At 45.3% G+C, this 20050-nt stretch overlaps 1 protein-coding gene across 9 annotated transcripts in view; it reads left to right on the top strand.

Moving 5' to 3' along the window:
- LOC115144835 (protein MON2 homolog) overlaps window positions 1–19723 on the top strand; it is a 57907-nt gene extending 38184 nt beyond the window's left edge. For 2 of the 9 annotated variants that reach the window (XM_065003038.1, XM_029685925.2), the window contains 15 exons: window positions 29–204; window positions 668–830; window positions 1440–1733; window positions 1994–2192; window positions 2411–3060; window positions 3607–3750; window positions 4891–4908; window positions 5701–5829; window positions 6706–6896; window positions 7121–7181; window positions 7285–7408; window positions 7826–8033; window positions 9499–9534; window positions 11394–11476; window positions 18976–19723. In XM_065003038.1, coding sequence (XP_064859110.1) covers window positions 29–204; window positions 668–830; window positions 1440–1733; window positions 1994–2192; window positions 2411–3060; window positions 3607–3750; window positions 4891–4908; window positions 5701–5829; window positions 6706–6896; window positions 7121–7181; window positions 7285–7408; window positions 7826–8033; window positions 9499–9534; window positions 11394–11476; window positions 18976–19139 — 2640 coding nt within the window. In that variant the 3' untranslated portion in view covers window positions 19140–19723. The other 7 variants (XM_065003036.1, XM_029685931.2, XM_029685932.2 and 4 more) reach the window with 5 other exon arrangements.
- The last annotated feature ends 327 nt before the right edge of the window (window positions 19724–20050 follow it).

Genomic DNA, 20050 nt, shown 5'->3' with positions numbered 1-20050 from the left:
CACTGGTTGCCCTCTGTCCCTCCGTCAGAGGCTGCAGCTCCTGTTGTTGAACCCGCTGAAGGAGCTGTCCAACGTGCTCCATGCAGACATCCGTCAGAAGCAGCTGGAGAGCGTGCTGCAGATCCTCCAGAGCCAAGGGGACAGTCTGGGGCCCGGCTGGCCCTTAGTGCTGGGCGTAATAGGGGCCATCCGCAACGACCAGGGGTGAGAAAGCGAGGGAGGGATGAAAGTATAGATGGGAAGAGGGATAACGTTGAAGCGGTGCAGAGATGATGTGCTTCTTTACTATTTTCGCAGTAGTAACACTTAGAGGTAATGTTACTTTTTGGGTGACCCGACCAAATGTGAGTTATAGATCTGTCATTTTCATTGAAAGCAAGTCTAAGAAGCTGTAGATCGGTTCTATATGTGCAATTGCTATGTTTCCCGTTCTTAAGTTTTGTTTGAGCGTCTTTTAATTTTTGTTTTGTACGTCTTCAAACAGCTGAAAATAACAATTTGTGTTCTTAAGAAGATATTTCACAGTGGTTTAGATTGTACAATGATTCTCTGCACTATGCATTGCTTGTTTTGTCACATAAAATGAAATGAGGCAAACTATTTTATTTATTTTAGCGTAGTGCACCTTTAATTGATCTCGCCTGCTGTATTTCCTCCTGTACCCCAGAGAGTCATTGATCCGAACAGCCTTCCAGTGCCTGCAGTTGGTGGTGACTGACTTCCTCCCCACCATGCCTTGCGCGTGCCTCCAGATCGTAGTGGACGTAGCTGGCAGCTTCGGCCTCCAGAACCAGGAGCTCAACATCAGCCTCACCTCCATAGGACTCCTGGTGAGACTGAACACACCATGACTAATGCTAACCCTAACTCAACATCAGCCTCACCTCCATAGGACTCCTGGTGAGACTGAACACACAATGACTAATGCCAACCCTAACTCAACATTAGCCTCACCTCCATAGGACTCCTGGTGAGACTGAACACACCATGACTAATGCTAACCCTAACTCAACATTAGCCTCACCTCCATAGGACTCCTGGTGAGACTGAACACACCATGACTAATGCTAACCCTAACTCAACATTAGCCTCACCTCCATTGGACTCCTGGTGAGACGGAACACACAATGACTAACGCTAACCCTAACTCAACATTAGCCTCACCTCCATTGGACTCCTGGTGAGACTGAACACACCATGACTAACGCTAATCCTAACTCAACATCAGCCTCACCTCCATAGGACTCCTGGTACGACCGCAGTATGTGGCATATATTGTTGTATATCCTATATAGTATTGAGTTTGTTGATACTGTTATAATTGCTGTTGCGTTCCCCCAAGGTATTACTTTTCTAGTATTTCAACAATGATTTTTGAAAGTGACTGTCTGCTAGTGATTTCAGTCAACCTCTCTCCCTCCCCCTGTTTTCCCCCACAGTGGAACATCTCTGACTACTTCTTCCAGAGGGGCGAGGCCATCACCCAGGAACTAGAGAGGGAGGAGGCCGCGCTGCAGAAGCAGGCTCAGGAAAAGGGTGAGCCCTTGAACAGGCCCTTCCACCCGGCCCCTCCCTTCGACTGCCTGTGGCTGTGTCTGTACGCCAAGCTGGGCCAGCTGTGTGTGGACCCCCGGCCCGCCGTCAGGAAGAGCGCCGGTCAGACCATGTTCTCCACCATCGCTGCCCACGGCACCCTGCTGCAGCAGCCCACCTGGCACATCGTGGTCTGGAAGGTACCGTCTAGTCACTAACAGTAATCACATGAATGATGCATGGCTGTAGACTCTTATGGCAGACTGGAAGCTAATCCATCATTCAGTCACTGGCCGTCGTCTATCAACGAAACATGCGGTCAAATAGGATTGTACGTTTGGGATCTGTCAATTTGAACCTGATCATACGTGATTAAGTCCTGCTGCTAATACTTGAAACCACCCAGTATGATTTTAACAACCTTATTGGTCATCTGCCCTCTGGCGGTCCATAAAACCAGGTTCTGTTCCACCTGCTGGACTGTGTGAGGAAGTCTTCCACTACTGCCGATAAGGAAAAGATTGAGTCGGGGGGCGGGAACATCCTCATCCACCACTCACGGGACACAGCTGAGAAACAGTGGGCGGAGACCTGGGTGCTGACGCTGGCAGGGGTGGCTCGTATCTTCAACACCAGGAGATACCTGCTGCAGCAGCTAGGTGTGTGTGTGTCTGTCTGTGTGTGGTCATGTGTTTTTATTTCAAGCTTTTTTCATTCATCTCTTATGTCTATACTCAATGACAGGAGGAGGAAGATTAGTGATTTATGGACAGTGCTCCTCCTCATTGCCCTGTCCCCACGCATATGCAAAATACTAATTTAATGAATAGGCCCCAATATTTTCCTCTTCTTACCTGGTTCTGTGTCCACTCCACAGGTGACTACTTCAAGGCGTGGGAGGTTCTGTTGGACCACATCCAGTCTGCTGCCCTCAGTAAGAACAGTGAGGTCTCCCTGGCCGCGCTCAAGTCCTTCCAGGAGATCCTCCAGATCACCACACCCGTCAAGGACTCCGCCATGCCCACCGACGCTCTGGCTGCCATGGGTGTTCCCCCCGTCCTCATCGACCCCCTCAGCGCCCCGGGCCCCGGCAGACCCCTGCTGCGCTCCGACTCGATGCTGGAGAGGCTGACGAGCTACAACGGCGCCGAACTCCAGGCCCCTCCCCCAGGGGAGGAATCGGCACTGGAGGATGCGGCGCTGTGGTGGTCGGCGTGGAACACCTGGTACCGGACGGGCACAGACAGCACGAGGCCCCCTAGTGGCAGGACGGGGACAGACAGACCCTCCTTCGTCCCCAGCCAGCCCTTCCTGACAGCGTTAGTCCAGATCTTCCCTGCCCTCTACCAGCACATAAAGACTGGCTTCAGCATGGAGGACCTGAGGAAACTGGGGGTGATCCTCCATGGGGCCGTGTCCATACCCATCAGCAGTGACGCCTCGCCCTTCATCCTACCCTCTTACACCGAGGCTGTCCTCACCAGCCTGCAGGAGGCTGTGCTCACCGCGCTCGATGTGCTGCAGAAGGTGGGTGGGCCGCAGCACAAAAATGTTAACATTTTTAAAACCAATCCACACACACACTTAAATGCTCTCAAAGTTCCCTTTTTATTACATGGACACGGTTGCTATTCCTTTGTTGGCCTCTGTTATGGAAACTAGCACATTGATTTAAAGGGTCATTGTTCCTTTTCTCCTGACCTACTAATGGACAGTATGTGACTGTGTAGCATAACCTTGTTTAGCCTGATGGTAGTTAGTAGTTAGTGAGGTTCCCTGGTTCTAGTGAGATCAGTAAGTGAGTGAGATCCCTGGTTCTAGTGAGGTCAGTAGTGAGTGAGGTTCCCTGGTTCTAGTGAGGTCAGTAGTGAGTAAGAATCCCTGGTTCTAGTGAGGTCAGTAGTGAGTGAGGTTCCCTGGTTCTAGTGAGATCAGTAAGGGAGTGAGATCCCTGGTTCTAGTGAGGTCAGTAGTGAGTAAGAATCCCTGGTTCTAGTGAGGTCAGTAGTGAGTGAGGTTCCCTGGTTCTAGTGAGGTCAGTAGTGAGTGAGGTTACTGTCTCTCTGTCTGCAGGCCATCTGTGTGGGCCCAGAGAACCTGCAGGTCATGTACCCAGCCATCTTTGAACAGCTGCTCCTCTTCGTCGAGTTCTCCTGCAAACCCCCCCAGTACGGCAAGATGGAAACCAAACATGTGGCCAACGCTAAATACAACCAGGTAAAGAATCACAATCTCTCTCTCTCTGCCGTTGTCTTTCTGACGCTTTGTGTGCAAGTCTGTCTCTCTCCTCGATACCTCAGATATTTTCCATTGATGGAACGTTGAAACATTTTCTATCCCAGTCATCCGTTTCTTTCCAGGCTTTCTGAAAATGGTAGTCTCGTGACATTAATTAAGCCCCTCCCCTTTCCTTTGGCTGGTCCTCATTTGCCCCACCCCCATTGTTCTAATCAAAAGACACACAGCTAGGTCTTTTAAACCGCATCAGCAGCCATAAACTATCTCTCTTCTTTCTCTCTCTCATTCCCACCAGCCCCTCAGGCTGGGAGCATGCTAGCCCCTCAGGCTGGCAGCATGCTAGCCCCCCAGGCTGGCAGCACGCTAGCCCCCAGGCTGGCAGCACGCTAGCCCCCAGGCTGGCAGCACGCTAGCCCCCCAGGCTGGCAGCACGCTAGCCCCTCAGGCTGGCAGCACGCTAGCCCCCCCAGGCTGGCAGCACGCTAGCCCCCCAGGCTGGCAGCACGCTAGCCCCAGGTGACCCTTTTCCGGCTTTCGGCAGGTATCAGACCAAGTTCATAATTCTTCCCTTTTGAAGGACAAGTGAGATTCACTTAACTCTTACAACCCTTTTTCTTTAAGTAGGCTATTGGATGATACCTGCTTTGTTCACACTGAGTTTGTAACAGAAGGGAATCTTTAAAACAAAGCTAGGATCTCATCTCAGTGTTATCCTCACTTGTTCGTAATCTCACACTTACATAAAAAAAGCCTGTCAAACAGTCTGGTCTTTGATGAAATCATCTGGTGTAGCAGCTGCTGATGCAGTATGTTGTATTGATGAGTGGTTTTGATTTCATGGTGGTGGCTGAATCGGCTATGCTAATTAATGCTATCGCTACTCTCACCAGTAAAAGCTCCAAGTCTGTCTGTGACTTGATCTGTCAGTCATTCATACTGTCAGTCAGTTTTGTTGTTCAATCAAACCATTAAGAAACATGATTGCCACTGTCAGTCAATTGGTCAGTGGCGACAAGTTGGTATAATAACACCAGGCACCAGCAAACAAGTTAACTCCAACCTTCTTCTCGTTGTTCTGTTTTTGTCGTACTATCCATCTACTCACTGGATCAACTTTAGATCCAGCTGTTTACACCGGTGAGTTCCACCTCCCCTTTCAGCCTCCTTTAGTACTGTACTCAGCTGTGTTACTGTTCAATGGTCCCATCACTACTACAGTAGATGAGGCATTTCACCCACCGCATGCATGGTAAGACGTTGTCTACATCATCTCACTCCATGTTACCTACCTACCTCTATCTGTTCTGTCTGTCACTAACCAGTCCCTCCAGGATTTCGCTTGGATTTTTTGTGAAATTTGCAGGCCCAAATTCTTGATTTTGCTGCTGCAATTTGGACATTTTGCATGGCGATATGCAATGATGTTTTTGTCCGATTCGTCGCAACAATTCTGTCAGAGTTTGTTGACATGTGAGTTGATTGAACCATATTATGCGGTAAATGTCAGGTGAATTGTTGAAATTGCGAGCCCTCTTTGTGTTCTGTCGTCATGGATCAGTTCTATGTGATAATATTGCGATGGTTTGACTGTTTTATGCAGAAATAGTCGGACGATTGGTCAAATCTTCAAGGCCTCGAATCATATGCTGGGAATTGTTGATTTTGCTAAAAGAAAATGATCACGGAATCCTGAAGAGGCTGACTAACCAGTGGATATGCCGCTCTCTCTGAATCTACTACCTACCTGTCAAGTCCCATCCTCCTATCACTTATCTTACTGACTGTTTGTGTCGTGCTGTCCATATTTGCACATGTACAGTAGTTCTACTACAAGTTATATGGTTCTTTGCTCCTCTCGGTGTTTGAATGGAGGGATGTTTTCAGCTTTAGTTAACCTCTCTCTCTCTGTCTCTCTCTCTCTCTGTACAGGCAGAATGGGTTGCCTTAAACTATGTGCCCTTTGCTGAGAGGTCCCTGGAGGTGGTGGTGGACCTCTACCACAAAACAGCCTGTCACAAAGCTGTCATCGATGAGAAAGTCCTACAGAACATCATCAAGGTGCTGTCTCCAACATCACCAAGACATGTTATTTTGTTGATACGTGTTCATGTAAAAGGAGTTGCTCGGGAACTTGAACTCCTAGTGCTGGTTCTGGTTGTGAAACTACTACTCCCTAATTTAAAGATTCTAAAAATCTTTCATATCTCCCATTAGTCTATCATACTCCAGGGACTAGTGTTTCTGTCATAAACAAGCTGCTCTTTGTCCTGGGAAACAACATCTCTTTACAAAGCTGTCAGGTGTTCCTCTATTGTTTCCTGTGGGTCAATGACATACCAAGTTGCGACCTCATTAGAGTTTTTCTATGGATGGGTTCAAACCAACCCTCCTCTCCCTCTCCTGAGAACGGAGGTCATAGCCATAAAATCCTAACCTTTGGGAGGCCAGCTGTGTATGGAAAGAGGGAGCCGTTTCTGTTCCGTTGCTTATTCTTTCCCTGGTTTTGAGACTAAAATGCATAGACATCGATGGCTCAAGACATCATTGTTTAGATGTGTCTGTGATTGATGTTATACCTGCAGGTCTCTGCGTCATTAGTGAGTCACACACACAAGACCATCAGGAATAGTTTTTTTCCCTCCTGCGCTAGCAGATCGAGCACCAGGCCTCCCATTGTGTTTCCAACACCACTTCCCCTCTGTTACAGAGAATATGCTACACGTTATCTCAATCACACTACATCTAAATATGAACCTTTGTGATCTTAATTTCCCCGTTACCCTCTCTCCTTTCCCCCATAGATCCTGAGGAAATAGCCTGGAAGTCGAGCCTAGGTGTTAGCTAATCCACTAGCAGACCTGTCAACCAGGCTGGTCCATACATTGAAGACTCCCATTGTGTTCCAACCCCACTATTTCTCTCCTTCCTCCACAGACCCTGCGGATGCCCCTGGGCCTAAAGTATGGGTGTCCGTCAGAGAGCACGTGGAAGCTAGCTGTGTCATCCCTGCTCAAGGTGCTGTCCACCGGGCTGCCCGTGGCCCGTCAGCATGCCTCCTCTCGGAAGTTTGACACTATGTGGCCAGAGCTGGCCAATGCCTTCAAAGACTTCCTTTTCACCAAAAGGTAGGTACACCCTTTCTCAGACAGTTCGTAAAAAATATGTGGAGCGATTTCTACATATTGCACCTTAAAATGTCATTTATTTATGTTTTATTTTTTTTGCCGCACCTGAATGTTCCTCAGATTCTGGGAAACAGGCGTTGGTTCAGTATTGACAATGGATGGAGGACTGGGTCTTGATTAGCCATAAAGCTGAAGCTCATTGCGTTTCTGTTTCTGTTTTACAGCACACCTCCAGACAATGTGTCCATCCAGGAGTTTCAGAAGAATGAAGCCATTGACGTTGAGGTAAAAACCTGACCGACTGACCACACTTAAACCAATCTTTGAATTGTATTACTGCCTTCATACCTGCCAATCTCTGGGGTCTGTGTGTGTCCTCTCTCTGAAGGTGGTGCAGTTGATCAGCACAGAGATCTTGCCGTTTGCCATCTTCATCCCCAAAGACTTTGTTGGCCAGATTATGGCCATGCTTAATAAAGGATCCATTCACTCACAGTCCTCCTCATTCACAGGTAAGGAAAGAACACCAACTCTTATTCCAGTCCCTTTTGCTTTTCCCCTAACGATATGTTAACATAGTCCATACACTTCTGTTGGTCACAATGTATAATTTCAACATTTTGGATTTTCCTTTTATTAAAGAATCTATAGTATATAATGTTCGTTAAGGGCTTGTAAGTCAGCATTTCACGGTAAGGTCTACACCTGTTGTATTTGGAGCATGTGACAAATCAAATTTGATTTGATCAAAAACACAGAAAAAAACGATTTTCTAGCATAACCTCTGAAACTAAATGTTTTGTACGTTTCTCATTCTAGTTATTTAGTAGATGCTCTTATATCACAGTGACTTACAACAAGTGCATTCAAATAGGTATGACAACCACATATCACAATCTTTGCAAATACAACCATATTTCCCTCCACAGAGGCAGAGGTAGACGTGCGGATGCGGGAGGAGTTCTCCAAAGTGTGTTTTGAGACGCTGCTCCAGTTCTCTTTCAGTAACAAGGTGTCCACGCCCCAGGAGGGCTACATCTCCCGCATGGCCCTCTCCGTGCTCCTCAAGAGGTCCCAAGACGTGTTGAGGCGCTACGTGGACGATGAGAGGCTGAGTGGACGCTGCCCACTGCCCAGGTGAGTCCACTTACATCACTAAAATGATTTCTAGAACAGGGATGGTGAGACCACGACCCCTGTAGTAGACGCACCAAAACGCAGCATATTTAGTGCTTTTATGCACCTTTTTACACAATTTGCATTCAACTTTAGCAAGAGAGTGCTTACACTGGTAAGTACTTCAGCTGAGAACTGGCATCAGTTTCTCCATCCATATTCCTCTAGTCTCATCATTTTTCTTCCCCTAGTCTCTCTCGTCCTTTCTCTTTCCCCCTTTCTCTTTCGTTCTCTTGGTATTCAGACCCCTTGACTTTTTCCACATTATGTTAGGTTACAGCCCTGATTCTAAAATTGATTAAATATTTGTTTTTCCCTCGTCAAAGCAAAAACTGTTTTTTTTTTAGAAATGTTTGCTAATTTATTAAATATGCATTTTTTTTAAATCACATTTACATAAGTATTCCAACCCTTTATTTAGTATTTTGTTGAAGCACCTTTGGCAGCAATTACAGCCTTGGGTCTTCTTGGGTATGATGCTACAAGCTTGGCACACCTGTATTTGGGGATTTTCTCCCATTCTTCTCTGCAGATTATCTCAAGCTCTGTCAGGTTGGATGGGGAGCGTTGCTGCACAGCTATTTTCAGGTCTCTCCAGAGATGTTCAATTGGGTTCAAGTCCGGCCTCTTGCCGGGATCACGCAAGGACATTCAGAGACTTGTCCCAAAGCCACTCCTGCATTGTCTTGGCTGTGTGGTTAGGGTCGTTGTCCTATTGGAAGGTGAACTTTTACCCCAGTCTGAGGTCCTGAGCGCTCTGGAGCAGGTTTATATCAAGGATCTCTCTGTACTTTGCTCTGTTGATCTTTGCCTCGATCCTGACTAGTCTTTCAGTCCCTGCTGCTGAAAAACATTCCCACAGCATGATGCTGCCACCACCATGCTTCACTGTAGGGATGATGCTAGGTTCCCTCTAGACATGATGCTTGGAATTCAGGCCAAAGAGTTTAATCTTTGTTTTCTCAGATCATGTAATCTTGTTTCTCATGGTTTGAGAGTCTTTAGGTGCCTTTTGGCAATCTCCAAGCGGGCTGTCATGTGCCTTTTATTGAGAGATAAAAGAGATGGTTGTCCTTCTGGAAGGTTCTCCCATCTCCACAGAGGAACTCTAGATCTCTGTCAGAGTGACCATCGGGTTCTTGGTCACTTCCCTGACCGAGGTACATGGTATTTCTTTTTTTGTTTTTAATACATTTGCAAAAATTTGACGAGGTATTGTGGAATTTTAAAAAATTCTACATGTTTTAGCCATTTTAGAATAAGGTTGTAACGCAGAAAAATGTGGAAAACATCAAGGGCTCTGAATACGTTCCAAAGGCACTGTATGGGGTAGATTCCCTGGTAGGTGTACTGTCATCCTAGAATGTGTTCTGTGTTTGTTTACCATGGTGGCATAGTGTAACAGTCTTTTCACTGTCTTCCATAGTGGACAGAGGATGAAGCTTGATTGCCAACTTCTCAGGTTAACAGCATAATTACATTTGCAACCTTCAGATACACACCTTTTTTCAAACTGCTTCTGTTCCTTTTCTATGTGTTTTTTCTCTATTACCTGAGCGAATTCCACACGGACTGATACAAATTATATACAGTGAGTATACAAAACATTAGGAATACCTGCTCTTTCCATGACAGACTGACCAGGTGAATGCTATGATCCTTTATTGATGTCAATCCACTTCAGTCAGTGTAATTGAAGGGGAGGATACAGGTTACATTTGTAATACTTGAGACATGGATTGTGTATGTGTGCCATTCAGAGGGTGAATGGGCAAGACAAAATATTTACAGTGGGGCAAAAAAGTATTTAGTCAGCCACCAATTGTGCAAGTTCTCCCACTTAAAAAGATGAGAGGCCTGTAATTTTCATCATAGGTACACTTCAACTATGACAGACAAATTGAGGGGGAAAAATCCAGAAAATCACATTGTAGGATTTTTAATGAATTTATTTGCAAATTATGGTGGAAAATAAATTTTTGTTATTGACCAAATACTTATCTCAATACTTTGTTATATACCCTTTGTTGGCAATGACAGAGGTCAAACGTTTTCTGTAAGTCTTTCACAAGGTTTTCACACACTGTTGCTGGTATTTTGGCCCATTCCTCCATACAGATATCCTCTAGAGCAGTGATGTTTTGGGGCTGTTGCTGGGCAACACGGACTTTCAACTTCCTCCAAAGATTTTCTATGGGGTTGAGATGTGGAGACTGGCTAGGCCACTCCAGGACCTTGAAATGCTTCTTATGAAGCCACTCCTTCATTGCCCGGGCCGTGTGTTTGGGATCATTGTCATGCTGAAAGACCCAGCCACGTTTCATCTTCAATGCCCTTGCTGATGGAAGGAGGTTTTCACTCAAAATCTCATGATACATGGCCCCATTCATTCTTTCCTTTACACTGATCAATCGTCCTGGTCCCTTTGCAGAAAAACAGCCCCAAAGCATGATGTTTCCACCCCCATGCTTCACAGTAGGTATGGTGTTCTTTGGATGCAACTCAGCATTCTTTGTCCTCCAAACACGACGAGTTGAGTTTTTACCAAAAAGTTCTATTTTGGTTTCATCTGACCATATGACATTCTCCCAATCTTCTTTTGGATCATCCAAATGCTCTCTAGCAAACTTCAGACGGGCCTGGACATGTACTGGCTTAAGCAGGGGGACACGTCTGGCACTGCAGGATTTGAGTCCCTGGCTGCTTACCTATTGCAGATTCATTCTTCCCTGTCTGTCATAGTTGAAGTGTACCTATGATGAAAATTACAGGCCTCTCTCATCTTTTTAAGTGGGAGAACTTGCACAATTGGTGGCTGGCTAAATACTTTTTTGCCCCACTGTAAGTGTCTTTGAAGGGTGTATGATAGTAGGTGCCAGGCGCATCGGTTTGTGTCAAGAACTGCAACACTGCCTGGTTTTCCGCGCTCAACCGTTTCCTGTGTGTATCAAGAATGGTCCACCACCCTAAGGACATCCAGCCAACTTGACACAAGTGTGGGAAACGTTGGAGTCAACATGGGCCAGCATCCCTGTGGAACGCTTTTGACACCTTGTAGAGTCCATTCCCCGATGAATTGAGGCTGTTCTGAGGGCAAAAGTGGGGGGGTATAACTCAATATTAGGAAGGTATTCGGTATACTCAGTGTATATATTCATGCCTCCAGCTGCAAAAAGGGGTTTTCATAAAAAAAATGTTTTACCTATGATTTGTTTGTGAAGATTTGAAGGTTGGTACTCATTGTATGTCCCCTTGTTTGGTTCTTTTTTTATGCACTACATGAATATGTAAGTATAATTATTCCATTCCTTTTATTTTTAGGCAACAAGTGACGGAAATCATCTTTGTCTTAAAAGCTATCAGCACTTTGATGGACTCACTTAAAAAGACCCAGCCAGAAAATGGTGAGTAGAAATCAACTACTTAGGAAACACACTGACACTTTCTTTACTATATCGAGCTCCGTTTCCATCCAATAGGCGTCAGATTTTCATGCAAATATTCCAAAATCTGCATAAATACATATGCGCATTTTCCCCCAACTTGTTCATATCAAATGCTTTGTAAACAACAGGTGTAGACTAACAGTGACATGCTTACTTACGGTGGGCCCTTCTCAACAATGCAGGGAGAAAGAAAATATGGAAATAGAAAAATAAAACACGTAATAATAAATCCACAATGATGAACTATAAATTGGCTACCAGTACCAAGTCGATGTACAATGTGACTGAGGTAGATATGCACATAACTAGGAATAAAGTGACTAGGCAACATGAAAGATAATAAACAGTAGTAGCAGCGTATGTGAAGAGTAAAAAAAAGTTAGTGAAAAAATGGTAACTATTAGGTTAACTATTTAACTAAATACTACTTTTTGAGGATCTGAGGGCCAGATAGTTTGTCTCCTGAGGGTAAAGAGGTGTTATCGTGCCCTCTTTACAATTGTGTGGGTGGGTATAGACAATGCTAGATCCTTAAGCCTCCAATAGCTTCCAACACTACTCAACAAACTGGATGCAAAGTCTATCACAGTGCCATCCGTTTTGTCACCAAAGCCCCATACACTACCCACCATTGCGACCTGTACGCTCTCGTTGGTTGGCCCTCGCTTCATACTCGTCGCCAAACCCACTGGCTACAGGTTATCTACAAGTCTCTGCTAGGTAAAGCCCCGCCTTATCTCAGCTCACTGGTTACCATAGCAGCACCCACTCGTAGCACGCGCTACAGCAGGTATATCTCACTGGTCACCCCCAAAGCCAATTCCTCCTTCGGTTGTCTTTCCTTCCAGTTCTCTGCTGCCAATGACTGGAACGAACTGCAAAAATCTCTGAAGCTGGAGACTCGTATCTCCCTCACTAGCTTTAAGCACCAGCTGTCAGAGCAGCTCACAGATCACTGCACCTGTACATAGCCCATCTGTAAACATCCCATCTATCTACCTACCTCATCCTCATACTGTATGTATTTATTTATCTTGCTCCTTTGCACCCCAGTATCTCTACTTGCACATTCATCTTCTGCACATCTACCATTCCAGTGTTTAATTTGCTATATTGTAATTACTTCGCCACCAAGGCCTATTTATTGCCTTAACTCCCTTATCTTACCTCATTCCACTCACTGTATAGAGACTTTGCTTTCTTTGTTCTACTGTATTATTGACTGTATGTTTTTGTTTATTCCATGTGTAACTCTGTGTTGTATTGTGTCGAATTGCTATTATCTTGGCCAGGTCGCAGTTGCAAATGATAACTTGTTCTCAACTAGCCTACCTGGTTAAATTAAGGTGAAATAAAATAATAATAAGCCGTCAGCATGCTTCAGTTCGGCTGGCGCCTAGCCAAACTTGGCTAACCGAACCGAATTAGTGTGTTTGCATGCTTCCTTAAAAGACCTTCGGTTGAAAAACAAGACAAAAGCGGCAATAGTGCTGTTTGTCTATTTTGAGACCCCATAGTCAGAATTAATCTAAGATAGCTCAAGAAATCTGTCATTACAACTACCTATATAAGATGTTTGGTGCAGTATTTTTCAATTAAAACATTTGCATGAAAATGAGTCGTCTCTCTTTGAATGACATCAAAGACTGATCAACAGTATGGATTCTTCACTAATCATCGACGATGGGGCGTAGACTTCGGCTTCGAACTCCGGCTTGTTTCCAGAAAAAATGTGTCCTCGAACAGCCGAAAAACCCCTCACCGAAGTGCAAAACGAATGAAAAAAACATCACAAAATGTCATCATAATATACAGTGCATTTGGAAAGAAATCAGACCCCTTCCCTATTTCCACATTTTGTTACGTTACAGCCTTATTCTAAAATTGATTAAATACATGTTTTTCCTCATCAATCAACACACAATACCCCATAATGACAAAGCGGAACATTTTTGCCAATGTATAAATAAAGTAAATATATCTTTACATAAGTATTAAGACCCTTTGCTATGAGACTCAGAAATTTTGCTCAGGTGCATTCTGTTTCCATTGATCATCCTTGAGATATTTCTACAACTTGATTGGAGTCCACCTGTGGTAAATTCAATTGATTGGACATGATTTGGAAAGGCACACACCAGTCTTTATAAGCTCCCACAGTTGACAGTGCATGTCAGGGCAAAAACCAAGCCATGAGGTCAAAGGAATTGTCCGTAGAGCTCCAAGACAGGATTGTGTCAAGACACAGATCTGGGGAAGGGTACCAAGACATGTCTGCAGCTTTGAAGGTCCCCAAGAACACAGTGGCCTCCATCATTCTTCAATGGGAGAAGTTTGGAACCACCAAGACTCTTCCTAGAGCTGGCAGCCTGGCCAAATTGAGCAATCGGGGGGGATAAGGGAGGTGACCAAGAACCCAATGGTTACTCTGACAGAGCTCTAGAGTTCCTCTGTGGAGATGGGAGAACCTTCCAGAAAGACAACCATCTCTGCAGCACCACCAAAAAGGCACTCTTCTGTAAAAAGGAACATGACAGCCCGCTTGGAGTTTGCCAAAAGGCACGTAAAGGACTCTCAAACCATGAGAAACAAGATTCTCTGGTCTGATGAAACCAAGATTGAACTCTTTGGCCTGAATGCCAAGCTTCACATCTGGAGGAAATCTGGCACCATCCCTACGGTGAAGCATGGTGGTGGCAGCATCATGCTGTGGGAATGTTTTTCAGCAGCAGGGACTGGGAGACTAGTCAAGATCGAGGGAAAGATTAACGGAGCAAAGTACAGAGAGATCCTTGATGAAAACCTGTTCCAGAGAGCTCAGGACCTCCGACTGGGGCCAAGGTTCACCTTCCAATAGGACAATGACCCTAAGCACACAGCCAAGCCGATGCAGGAGTGGCTTCGGGACAAGTCTCTGAATGTCCTTGAGTGGCCCAGCCAGAGCCCGGACTTGAACCAGATCTGAGAGACCTGAAATAGCTGTGTAGCTGTAAGGATGTAACGTAACAAAATATTGAAAAAGTGAAGGAGTCTAAATACTTTCTGAATGCACTGTATGCATGAACTCTACCGAACTGTTTTTGCTGGGAAGTATGCGGACACCTTTAGTGATTTGTACACAGAGAAACTTGAAGCTATTGGCCCGTTCCACTACAGCCCGTCGATGTGAATGGGTGCGTGCTCAGCCCTCCGTTTCCCGTAGCCCGCGATCAGATCCTTTTTCTTGTTGAGGGAGAGGTTGTTGTCCTGACCTCCTTCCTCCCTGTAGGCTCATCGTTGCCAGTGATCAGGCCTAACATTTGTTGTGTCGTCAGCAACTTAATGATGGTGTTGAAGTCGTGCACAGCCACGCAGTCATGAGTGAACAGGGAGTACAGGGGGTGACTAAGCACGCACCCCTGCGGGCCCCCAGTTGCAGTGGGAGGTGGTCAGTCTAGGTTCGTGATGAGCTTGAAGGGCACTATGGTCTTGAAGACTGAGCTGTAGTCGATGAACTGCATTGTCACATAGGTGTTCCTCTTGTCCATTTGGGAGAAAACAGTGAGGAGTGCAATAGAGATTTGTCATCTGTGGAACTATTGGAGTGGGTCCAGGGTTTCTGGTATGATTGTGTTGATGTAAGCCATAACCAGCCTTTCAAAGCATTTCATGGCTACAGATGTGAGTGCTATGGGGCGGTAGTCATTTAGCCAGGTTTTTGCCGTTCTTGGGCACAGGGACTATGGTGGTCTGATTGAAACATGTAGGTATTAGACTGGTTCAGAGAGAGGTTGGAAATGTCAGTGAAGAAACATTCCAGCTGGTCAGCTGAGTACTCATCCTGGTAATCCGGCTGGGTTTCCCTTTGTAATCCTTGATAGTTTGCAAGCCCTACCACATCCGACAAGCGCTGGTGTAGTAGGATTCGATCTTAGCCCTGTGTTGACGCTTTGCCTGTTTGATGGCTCGTCGGAGGACGTAGCAGGATTTCTTATAAGTGTCTGGATTAGTGTCCCGCTCCTTTTGTGTCAGCTCTCGCCTGCAGCTCAGTGCAGATGTTACCAATAATCCATGGCTTCTGGTTGGTATATGTACCTACGGTCACTGTGGGGACGACGTCGTCAATGCACTTATTAATGAATCCAGTGACTGATGTGGTAAACTCCTCATGCCTTCGGATGAATCCAGGAACATATTCCAGTCGTTGCTCGCGAAACAGTACTGTAGTTTAGCATTCGCTTCATCGGACCACTTCTGTACTGGGCACATGTTAGCTTTGTATGCGTTTCTGTGTGTGGAGTAAAGGTGTTTTGGAGTAAAAGATGTCACATGTGCCTCTAGTTGCGCAGGTGACAGGCTGGTAGAAATTAGGTAAAATGGATTTCAGTTTCCCTCATTAAAACCCCCGGCCAATAGGAGCGCCACCTCTGGATCAGCATTTTCTTGTTTGCTTATGGCCCTATACAGCACGTTGACTGCGGTCTTAGTGCCAGTATCGGTTTGTGGTAGTAAATAGACAGCTACAAAATAGTAAATGCACTGCTCAAAAAAATAAAGGGAACACTAAAATAAAACATCCTAGATCTGAATGAATGAAATATTCTTAGTAAATACTTTTTTCTTTACATAGTTGAATGTGCTGACAACAAAATCACACAAAAATTATCAATAGAAATCAAATTTATCAACCCATGTAGGTCTGGATTTGGAGTCACACTCAAAATTATATTGGAAAATCACACTACAGGCTGATCCAACTTTGATGTAATGTCCTTAAAACAGGTCAAAATGAGCCTCAGTAGTGTGTGTGGCCTCCACATGCCTGTATGACCTCCCTACAACGCCTGGGCATGCTCCTGATGAGGTGGCGGATGGTCTCCTGAGGGATCTCCTCCCAGACCTGGACTAAAGCATCCGCCAACTCCTGGACAGTCTGTGGTGCAACGTGGCGTTGGTGGGTGGAGCGAGACATGATGTCCCAGATGTGTTCAATTGGATTCAGGTCTGGGGAACAGGCGGGCCAGTCCATAGCATCAATGCCTTCCTCTTGCAGGGACTGCTGACACACTCCAGCCACATGAGGTCTAGCATTGTCTTGCATTTGGAGGAACCCAGGGCCAACCGCACCAGCATATGGTCTCACAAGGGGTCTGAGGATCTCATCTCGGTACCTAATGGCAGTCAGGCTACCTCTGGCGAGCACATGGAGGTGCGGCCCCCAAAGAAATGCCACCCCACACCATGAACTGACCCACCGCCAAACTGGTCATGCTGGAGGATGTTGCAGGCAGCAGAACGTTCTCCACGGCATCTCCAGACTCTGTCACATGTGCTCAGTGTGAACCTGCTTTCATCTGTGAAGAGCACAGGGCGCCAGTGGCAAATTTGCCAATCTTGGTGTTCTCTGTCAAATGCCAAACGTCCTGCACGGTGTTGGGCTGTAAGCACAACCCCCACCTGTGGACATCAGGCCCTCATACCACCCTCATGGAGTCTGTTTCTGACCGTTTGAGCAGACACATGCACATTTGTGGCCTGCTGGAGGTCATTTTGCAGGGCTCTGGCAGTGCTCCTCCTTGCACAAAGGCGGAGGTAGCGGTCCTGCTGCTGGGTTGTTGCCCTCCTACGGCCTCCTCCACGTCTCCTGATGTACTGGCCTGTCTCCTGGTAGCGCCTCCATGCTCTGGACACTACGCTGACAGACACAGCAAACCTTCTTGCCACAGCTCGCATTGATGTGCCATCCTGGATGAGCTACACTACCTGAGCCAGTTGTGTGGGTTGTAGACTCATGCTACCACTAGAGTGAAAGCACCGCCAGCATTCAAAAGTGACCAAAACATCAGCCAGGAAGCATAGGAACTGAGAAGTGGTCTGTGGTCACCACCTGCATAACCACTCCTTTATTGGGGGTGTCTTGCTAATTGCCTATAATTTCCACCTGTTGTCTATTCCATTTGCACAACAGCATGTGAAATGTATTGTCAATCAGTGTTGCTACCTAAGTGGACAGTTTGATTTCACAGAAGTGTGATTGACTTAGAGTTACATTGTGTTGTTTAAGTGTTCCCTTTATTTTTTTGAGCAGTGTAGTATGGTCTACAGTTTATCATGAGTCTGAAGACTTCCTTAATATTAGATATTGCGCACTAGCTGCTGTTAAGACACCCCTGCCCTTGAGCTTACTCGACGCTGCCGTTCTGTCTTGCTGATGCATATAAAGCCCAGCTAGATGTGGTTGAACAAGGACAATATACAACTCTACAGTTCTTATGTTGCTGATCAAATTCTGTGCATTTAATGCACATAAAAACACTTTTGCGGTTAAATTCCCATGTACCGAATAAAGAATACAAGTTAAATGGGTTTCCATCACATTTTCAACTCTACTGATGGTTTTGTAAAAATGAAATTGTTATTTAGGGAATGTGCCCACTCTGGTCTTGGCACATGTACACTTGCCAACAGCTGGCAGATACAGTGTGGGTAGGTTTGCCTACATGATGAGATTATTATGGACAAAAGAGGGAGATTATTTTTATTTTTTAAACAGTAGCCAAGCATCGATCATCATGTCACCAGAATAAGACCCTCAATATTTATTGGAAGGAGCATCAAGCTCATCGTGCACTTTTACCACCCGTTGAAGTTCATCATACCTTATTTAATCTATAGCCTAATAAATTGCATACTTTCCTGAGTCGTAGTCGGACGACCACACGAGATGTCATTGCGTGACTTCCAAGTTTACTTTCGATATGATGGTTATTATATAAATATTTGCAGATAAAGATGATTCCACCACCATTTTTTCACATTCATTTTAGACACATAAAGATCCCGCCTTGTCTAGCGTATTTAGCTTTGTCGACATTTGGAAAGTTTGCCTGTCGTGAAATGTTTTATCCGAAATGTACTTTAATCACATAATAAGGTTGGATGGAAACCTGGTTTCAATCATTATTAATTTGTGTCACAGTACAATGGGGAATGTTTGCAAATGCAATTTATATCTGATTTGTGTGTACCCTGTTAGGTCAATTTACAATGTTTGATTTTTGGAATCAGAGGCAAAAGTAAGGCATTCAAAGTGCCCTTGAGGTTGTTTATAACCTCATTTATCCAGACAAAAAGTCATTTATATTTCCCTCTGGCTTTCCATAAAAATAATGATTTATTTAATTGCTTTCTCTCTCACATCTGTCTCTGTGGCTCTCTCCTTTTCCCCTCCTCTCCCTTCCTTCTCCCTCTGCGTCTTCTTCCCTTTCCTCTTCTCCTCTGCCATCCTCTCCATTCCACTCCTCCCGTCTTCTCCTCTGCCCTCCTCTTCTCTCCTTCTCTTCTCACTCCTCTGCCCACCTTCCTCTCCTCTGCCCTCCTTCCTCTCCTATCCCCACATTGCATCGCTTCTGCCTTTTCTCTTTCCCCACCTCATTCCATGCCGTGTGTGTGTGTGTGTGTGTGTGTGTGTCCTACAGTGGATGGGACCACGTGGGCCCAGGTCATTGCACTGTATCCTACCCTGGTGGAGTGCATCACCTGCTCCTCCTCTGAGGTCAGCTCAGCGCTGAAGGAGGCCATGGGGCCCTTCAAAGACTTTATGCAGCCCCCTGTCTCCAGAGTACAAAACGGAGAGTCCTGACTGTTCCAACCCCTTTTTATAATGAAGGAATTCATAATGAATGTGTCCTCCTGAGACCCAAACACACACTTCTTCACACAAGTTGATGGAAGGATAGACGGACGGACTCATTTACTTCATATGAGCCCATCTAACAGACAGTAACCAGTGGCAACTGAGCTCCCCCGGCAACTGCTCGGTCCACAACGACAACTCTGACTTGCTACACACGACATCATCATTGTATGCTTCTAATACACGCTGGTTGATACCACCTCTCATTCTGACTGGCTGGACTTGTGTATTAACTGCTACAGTAAAACAATTGCAGTGTTTTCGTCTGTTTTATTTTGATTTCTTGAATAGAGTCGATGTACAGTGTGTGGTTAGTGTTGATATAATTAAGAAAAAACTAAAAGTACTGGGGCTATATGGACCTTTAAAAAGATTGAGAGGGGGAAAGATGATTACCTTTTGTGAAGTTTTTAACATCTAGGATTTTATTCCAAATCTTACTGTAACATTCCATGTCATATTTTAGCTGACCTGAGAAGGGTACTTGTCTGTATAAAATAAATGGGAGAGTTCTACAAACAATTAAATTATTTCTGTGTGTGCCTCGGTGATGTCCTGTCCTTAACCCTGTAATTGACTTGTATGTTGCTCTGTATCATTTTCTTAAGCATCTGAGATTGTGGCAGAGCTTGCTGACTTGAGTGTAGAAAATACATTTCCCACAATCCTAAACGACTAACCTCCTCCTGAATAATTTTTAGGGAAATGATGTATCAGAGGAATTCTGATGAATGAGTGTCATGGCCATAGAATGAGGACTTAGAATACTAGAAGGTCAGGGAGATGGTCAACCATGGTTTGCCAGTGATGTGATAAGATATTGTGTAAAATAATTAATATGAAAAATATATCTGCAC

The sequence above is a fragment of the Oncorhynchus nerka genome, linkage group LG17, assembly GCF_034236695.1.
Source record: "Oncorhynchus nerka isolate Pitt River linkage group LG17, Oner_Uvic_2.0, whole genome shotgun sequence".
NCBI lineage: Eukaryota > Metazoa > Chordata > Actinopteri > Salmoniformes > Salmonidae > Oncorhynchus > Oncorhynchus nerka.
This window is presented reverse-complemented; position numbering and strand designations above follow the sequence as displayed.